This window comes from Halichoeres trimaculatus, unplaced genomic scaffold, assembly GCF_033239565.1.
Source record: "Halichoeres trimaculatus isolate MK-OKI-2021-1 unplaced genomic scaffold, fHalTri1.1 fHalTri1_scaffold_13, whole genome shotgun sequence".
Lineage (NCBI taxonomy): Eukaryota > Metazoa > Chordata > Actinopteri > Labriformes > Labridae > Halichoeres > Halichoeres trimaculatus.
This window is the reverse complement of record NW_027437191.1, coordinates 19,035,124-19,043,109: the sequence shown is the minus strand read 5'-3', so window position 1 is coordinate 19,043,109 and position 7,986 is coordinate 19,035,124. Positions and strand designations below refer to the sequence as shown.

The following is a 7,986-nucleotide window of genomic DNA, read 5'->3' as shown; positions in this document are numbered from 1 at the left end:
CTGTAAAAAGCACAACTTTTAACATTGTAGCAATTATCACTGCCAAGTATGGTTTTAACTAACTTTATTCCAATCAGCATGATTTTTATCGTCCATACCTGTTTTTTTAGCAATATATTTTGCAGATATATAATGCTGACATCACAACTTAAAAAAAAGTTAATTTATGAGAAATTTGTCATAAACTTTCAGAATAAATCTGGCCATGGCTTTGTCTACAGAGAAACACAAAGAGTTTTTTGAAATGACTTAGTATGAGAAATTATGATGTCACACTGTTAAATGGAAGTTAAATTTTGGAAAGATCTATGGATTATTTTAACCCAAAATTAAGTCTGTTAGTGGAAGTATGCGGAATCTCAAAGGTTGAAGCAGTTTTAGGCAGAACTGCAGAAATCTTCTATTCATTCAAATGGGGGGCAATGTAAAAAATGATGAATATCTCCAAAAGTGTAAGGGAAAAATACAATCACATTGCTGAATACGCTGAACATGATAAATGTAAAAAAAAAAAAAAAAAGTTGAGGGGTGGCAAGCCGACAAAATTTGGAAACCGAGAAGTGCCAAACAAAAACAACAACTTCAAAAGAGTAATAAGAGAAAGAAGAGTAATGAAGTAGGAAAATAATATGTTCCTATGCTGACTCAGCATTTCAAAATAAAAATACTAGTGCCTCTCTTTTTGTGTAAAAATAATTAACCTTGCCGATCAAATGATGTTTTACCATGTTTTACCAACACCCACTACAGGCCCCGTCATTTCCGACAGCACGTGAAGTAAGCATGTGCTTACGCTACGGTCAGCTGACTTGAAAATGTCATGTGGCGTTTAGAGGCAAACAGGAGAGAGAGTGAATAACACCTGGGCGTACGAACAAACATCTCAGCGGTCCTTTGTCCCAGCTTTTCTTTGCCATAATTTTTTTCCAGCATGGCTTGGACTAAATACCAACTGTTCCTTGCGGGACTTATGCTCACAACTGGATCCATCAACACATTATCGTCAAAGTGAGTACATTTAATTCTGTTAGCCTAACTGATGTCATGTGTTTATAGTTTCATTCACTGCATGGGTGTTATGTGGTGCTAGGCAGATGTGGAAGTAGTTTACAACGAAGAGTTTTTTTGTGTGGTATTAACACGTTTTTAGTTTTACATTAACCTTATCTCGTATGTAAACACAGGTTAGTGTTCGTTAGCTAACGGCTGGGTAGCGTTAGCTTTACTATTTGTGTGTACATACTTATCAATGAGAAGCCAACGTTACATTTCCTCTTGTCGGTCAGTTAAGTGGGGCTGTGAATGCAGACATTTCGATATATCTGACACACTGATAAGATAGTAGCCAGGGAGGAACTGTTTTTAGGAGCAGTCTGGAAAGTGTTTTTATCTGTAGTCAAATAACTGCAGTCCAAAATGAACTGACTCTGCAGCTAGCAGCCTGAGCTGACTCAGGCACGCATACTGTGTCAAAGGTTGGGTATCAGTCGAGTTCAGCTCTCTTTTTGCATCACAGGCAGTAGCTACAATAACAAAAAACATAATCTAGGTTAGTTTAGGGCCTACGTTCAGTTTCCTGTACCATGTGACCCTAATGATATAAAACATAGTGAAATAGGCCTTAAGAGGTTCACAGACAACAGTGGCACATTGAGCCATGGCTTACTGTGTTCAACTGTTAGTTTAGTCTGAAGAGACTTGAAATTTACATCTGAGAAATATCTCTAATTATTACAAACAAAGAACAATTCATATTTTGTTGGCATTAATGTATTTATTATGTTGAATAAATGTTGGTAATAAGTGATCAGCTGCCAAATTTGGCATAGAAAACATGTTAATTCATTGCTTACATTTATTTTACCAACAAATAAAACCTGTTCTTATGTCAATAAAGTAGATCATCTGATAAAACAACAATTCTTTTTTGTCATGTCCATAATTGTAAATGTTTCATGACTATCACGTCAGAAAAGTCTGCTGTCACAAACGAAACAAGACATTCAGCTTCTTTAACTTCTGCAATAAAATGTGATGTCAGCTGTCTTCTGCCCGTCACGCACTTCTGCGTCTTTTGTGACCTTAAAAAAAACTCTAAACTGAGCATGTAGTGTCCATGAGTCAGGAGGAACAAACTGTGTCATGTAGCTAACTAACAGGTAGGGTTTCACAACAGCCATCTGATACCAGCTCTGCTTCAGTGAGCAAAACAGTTAAGAGTACAGTTTGGTTCAAGTTTCCACTCCAACAGTTAGCACCAACAGGTTTGTGATGAGTAATCAATAGATGAATGAAACGGGTTTGTATTAAATAATAGTGCATCATAGTGAATATTTCATGGCTCTATTTGTTTATTGGAGAGTTTAGAAAAGCTCCAGCAACACTTGTAGTTTAGGAAACAACTTTATTTGACCAAATCAAATCAAATAAAGTTTTTTCCTAAACTGCAAGTGTTGCTGGAGCTTTTTTGACCTCTTCAAGACTCTTTCTCTCCAAGCACCTTGGAAGTTGGTGAAGTTGTGCCAGGATTTTTTTACCTTTGTCTATTTGTTTATTGTACAACCCTTATTCCAAATGTTGAGATGCTGAAAATATATCCTCATTTTAGATTTGAATATAGCAGTAGTAAGTAGATTTGGATGAATGCCTCCAAACTACTAAAGTGAATTTACAACAGGTTACGAACATGAAAGGTATACAAACAGCATTCCAGAGAGGCAGAGTGTCTCTGACCAAATTATGAAAGGAGGTCTGCCCCTATGTGAGAGACAGAGTACACAAACATTTAAGATTTAGCAGCGGCTGATAAAAAGGGATTATGAATAATTATTATTTTATGGTGCATTCCATTTAAATATTTAACAGATTTTTTTTTTTGCAGCAAACAGAATTAAAAGTGTCTGCCCTAAAATGAGCCTAACATTAGCACCTGCTGCCAAAATGCAGGATAAATGTTAGCTTGTCATTTCTGTTTTTAAAGGCAGATTAGACAAGCAGGAAGAAATGCTCAGAGTATGAGATGAGTATTAAACTAAACACTGTCAGTAAAGTAAATCTCAGACTAAGTACAAAGAAACAAGAAGCTTGTTGAGGATTTGGATCAATCATCAGTTTCCTTCTCGTACTGGTGAGCTCAGATGTAGTTGAAATTGCTGTGTCATCACCTGGAGGGACGACTGTGTCTAGAGCTTTTAAAGCAGTCACATGCCTGTCATGCTTCTATAACTGTCTGGACCATAAAAATTTTTTGACTCAAATTGCCATCTTTGCAGACTTCAAGCTAGTTCTTCAGTTTGTTATCTGACTGTGCACACAGTCACATATTATTCCATAACACCACTCTGAAACAGATCTGTCTTCAAGTCAAGAAGCAGGAGTCTTTGTGTCAGCATGCAGATCTTTTCTTGTATTTGGTTGTGTGAAATATCTCACTATGTTGTTCTTTCTTTTTGTTTTCCAGATGGGCTGACATGTTCTCAGCAAAAGGCTGCAATAATAGCCCTGAACATAAGTTTGATCATCCATTCTTACAGGTAAATGATTCATAAACTGAGATCAGTCACTTTCATTCACTCAGCATCTAAGAAAATGCAATCATCTCCTCAATGAAGATGATGGTTGGTGAGCAGGTGTTTCTGCTGAAAAGGCTTGTTTCTGGGCGAGTGAGGCTCGAATGAAAAGCACCCTGGGTCTTGTAGTTGACACACCTTTCAGCATGCTGTAAAAAGGCACAACTTTGAACATTGTTGCAGTCATCACTGCCACTTATGGTTTTAAATAACTTTGTTCCAATCAGCACTTTAGAGATGCATTTAGGTGTACAGGTCCTTAATTAGCTTTTCAGCAATATATTTTGCAGTGAGATCACAATTTTGTTGTTGTGTTATCACATTTAAAAAATACAGTAGTTTAGTTAATCATCATCACATTGTGATCTAATTCAGAGGATCACCTTAGCCGGTAACACGTTTCAGAAGGATTTCATTCATGATATAGAAATACTGTATATATAACACTTTAGATTTCAGGACAAGACTGATATTTATGTCAAAAGGAACACCAATCTGCTTTTTATTTACATGAGTATGACGAAGGATTAGGGCCACAAAGAAAAAAGAGGGGAAAGGGGAAATTTACAAGAATAATCTCATAAATTTACGAGAACAAAGTAAATTTAGGAGATTAATCTCGTAAAATTACTACATTATATTCCTTTAAGATTGCCCTAATCCTCCGTCGTACATTAGTACAAAACACAGGATACAAATTAAACACTAGCCAGTAACTTTTTCAAATTTGATATGCTGTCGCTTGAATGAGGAAACAGTGCGGTCATGTAGAGAGATGTCAAAGCTGCCTGCAGTGTCCACAGACGTTTATTTGTTCAATAAGCCTCAAGAGCCCAGACACTGGCTGATTGGTTTCCCCTTCTAACCAGCTCTAAGTGACAGGAAGCCACTCCACTTTTTGGACAACAGAGGTAGTTGGCGCCCAGTAGCTCCTCGGGCTGTTCTCATTTCTGTGCCTGCCGTCATGCTAAGATGGAAGTTTACATTTTTGACAAAATGTTAATCCTGGCAGAAATGAAAACCCATTTGTTTCAGTTAGCCTTTTCTGTTTGACCACACCATCCTCACTTCTGCTGTTTGTTGTTTGGATGTAACTGATTGTGTTCTCCTTTTTATCAAGTTATACTTTTGCTATGTAAGGTGACCTGGAGTGTCAAGAAAGATGGCCACAAATAACATTCATTAAAGTTTTTGCTGCTGTGTCAACAGACAGAGGGAGGGAAATGTCCTGTTTGCTGATTTATGGTGGAACCTGGAGTTGTGATGATTTAGGTTTCCTTACATGCACCGGTAGATTAACTGACCAGTATAATATGAGCTAGCACAGAGTATGCACTAACCTGGCTTGAAATGCATGAATATCAGATAGCACAGGTCACACATGGGTTAATCTGAGAGACAAGAAATGTAGGAGTGAAGAATTGAGGCTGAATTTTAATAACCATGTGTCAACTGATCCCCTGCTGTGATGTTCAGGTTGTGCAACCACAGTATGGTCACTTCCTGTTCACTCACCAGTACATTAGAGAAAGAAGTCTTATGGTTGAACCTTTGTGGTGCAATCATTGAACAGTCAGTCAAGCACCACAAAGTGCAAACAAGCATCACACAAACCTCTCCATATATTGTACTTTACTACTGTGTGGCTGTGCACAGCATCAATGTTGCATTCATCTGTTCTCTCACCTCCTTGTATCATAGAGTCTCTCAGTGAGATCAGATTGTTCACTATTTTATTTCATCAAACTCCTACAACCAAAGGATATAAAAACACCAATAAAAACAGTAACTAGTTGACTCGACTTTTCACCCCTCAGTTGTAATCTGTTATCTCTCTCTTTATAACACCTCTCCAGGCCGTGGGAATGTTTCTAGGTGAGCTGAGCTGTCTTGGGGTCTTCTACATTTTACTTTGCCATGACAGACGTAGTCCAGAGCCAAAACTGAACCGGGCCCAGAGCTTTAACCCGCTGCTCTTCTTCCCACCCGCCATGTGTGACATGACGGCCACCTCCCTTATGTATGTTGGTAAGTCACCTTTACATTTTAGCCACAAGAAGTCGTTGTTTTTGTGCCAATGGTTGGCGTGTGATGCAAACGTTCAAATATTACCAGGGGAATTTCTCTCATACTTTTGATATTTCTAAATAGGGACGAGTACCAATACCAGGTACCGGTATCTGGCCGGTACCAGCCTTATTTCAAGGTATTGATACTTGTAAAGGCTGCCAATACCATCAGTCGATACTCAAAGTAAAAAAAATGGAGTATTGAGTTAGTCTTCCTCACCAGCGGCTGGCGCTACATTGCTGCAGTTTGACACCACGGCAAATGTGCGCCAGGTCCTGTTCAGACAATATGAATGAACCAGGGAGAGTCAACAGTTAAACTGTTTTATTTTGCACTTAAGTTTGTTTAAAAAAATATCCTGAAACTCTGAGGGTTAAGTTTTTTTTCCGTTTAATTTGAACTTTTGTTAAATTATTAAAAACAAATCTTAAACTCAAAGAGATTTTTTTGTATTATATTTTAAGTTTACAGCAGAGTGACTGTGCTGTCTTTGTTAGAAATTATCTTTCACTGTTTAATATTTTATGTATCTAAACAACTAGGAGTATTGGTACCAAGTATTGGTGAGTACTCAAGAGGGAGTACTTGTACTGATATTGGTCTGAAAAAAGGTGATATCAAACATCCCTAATTCCAAGTATAAATCTTCAAGGTATCTAAAGTGAGATGATGACAAAAAAATGGTCCCCAAAACTAAACTGTAAAGTCTGTCAGGCACTATTCAGCCCAAAATACAAGAAAGTAAAAATAGGGTAAACAAAGAGTTGTGTCATAAGGTCCCCTGGGTGCAGCCAAACAGAATAGATTTTCTGCCTCTGTTCAGGAAGAGAGATAAGTCAGTCAAAGATAATGTCTTCTCTCAGTGTTGCTCAGCCTGTCAAAGGAAAGGAAAGACCCCAGGACTACAGATAATAAAAAAAAAAACGTATTAATTCTTCAACTATTTTTGTTTCAAGCTCTCAACATGACAAGCGCCTCCAGCTTCCAGATGCTGCGTGGAGCTGTGATCATCTTCACCGGTCTGCTCTCAGTGGCTTTCCTCGGGAGACGCCTGGTTCCCAGCCAGTGGTTCGGCATCTGCATAACCATCCTGGGTCTGGTGATCGTGGGTCTCGCAGATTTCTTCAGTGGGCACAAAGACGAGCACAAGCTCAGTGATGTCATCACAGGTCAGAGGGATCCCGGTTCATATTTGTTTGATTTAAGGTTGAATCGTTTGGGTCAGAATCTGCCATCTTCATCACGGGGGGAAATGCTTCAGAATATTTCTGTTTAAACCCCTCGTCTCTGTTCTGTCCTGCAGGAGACCTTCTGATCATCATGGCTCAGGTCATTGTTGCAGTACAGGTGGTCCTGGAGGAGAGGTTTGTCTACCAACACGACGTCCATCCCCTGCGAGCCGTCGGGACTGAGGGTAAAGCACTTTCATCTAAGACATATGTTAGACTTTTGGGCTACACTCCTACAAAATCACTAAGGGGAATATTTATTACATGTTATTGCTGATACATTTATGAAGGTTAAGCTGGGACTAAGTCATAGACGGCATGTGGCCAGTGTCCTAATTAGTGGATCGGTACTCAGCAGTCTAGATCAATTTGCTGTTGTGGATAAGGAATGCAAAGGTCAACAACAACAAAAACAAAACAAGTTTTGACAGATACCCCTCACAGTCCAATAGGAAATGCAGTCCAATAGGAAATGCCTGTAGACTTCAAAGAATCCTCAAAGACCTTCTAAAGTGATAGCATCAGAGAATATTTAAAGGAACAGTATGAAAGATTTCTTATGAATTGATCAATTTATTTTCTCTGCCTTCAGGTTTCTTTGGGTTCGTCGTGCTCTCGTTACTCCTCATCCCCATGTACTTCATCCCTGTTGGCAACTTCAGTGGAAACCCACGGCATGTCCTGGAGGATGCTCTGGATGCCTTCTGTCAGATTGGACACAAGCCTCTCATCATACTAGCTCTGCTGGGAAACACGGTCAGCATCGCATTCTTCAACTTCGCTGGCATCAGCGTAACCAAAGAGATCAGCGCCACCACGCGTATGGTGCTGGACAGCCTACGCACACTCGTCATCTGGGTGGTGAGCCTGGGACTGGGCTGGGAGCAGTTCCACGGCCTTCAGGTGCTTGGCTTCATCGTGCTACTGGTGGGAGCAGCGCTCTACAATCAACTACACCGCCCTCTGCTGGAAAAGATACCTTGCTGCGCCAGATTTGTGAGTACACAGGAGGAGATCAACCCAGGAGAGAGTGACAGGCTGCTGGGAAATGGCAGTGTGCAGGCAGCTGATGAAAGCTAAGGCTCACTGACTGAGTGCTGGACCGTCTGACTGAGACA

At 39.6% G+C, this 7,986-nt stretch overlaps 1 protein-coding gene across 1 annotated transcript; it reads left to right on the top strand.

The window, feature by feature from the left end:
- The first annotated feature begins 815 nt into the window (after positions 1–815).
- Positions 816–7,986, top strand: slc35f6 (solute carrier family 35 member F6). Its single transcript, XM_074684533.1, has 6 exons — positions 816–1,008; positions 3,461–3,533; positions 5,426–5,597; positions 6,596–6,808; positions 6,943–7,053; positions 7,461–7,986. The coding sequence occupies exons 1-6, from the start codon at positions 932–934 to the stop codon at positions 7,946–7,948; spliced, it is 1,134 nt and encodes a 377-aa protein (XP_074540634.1). The 5' UTR covers positions 816–931; the 3' UTR covers positions 7,949–7,986.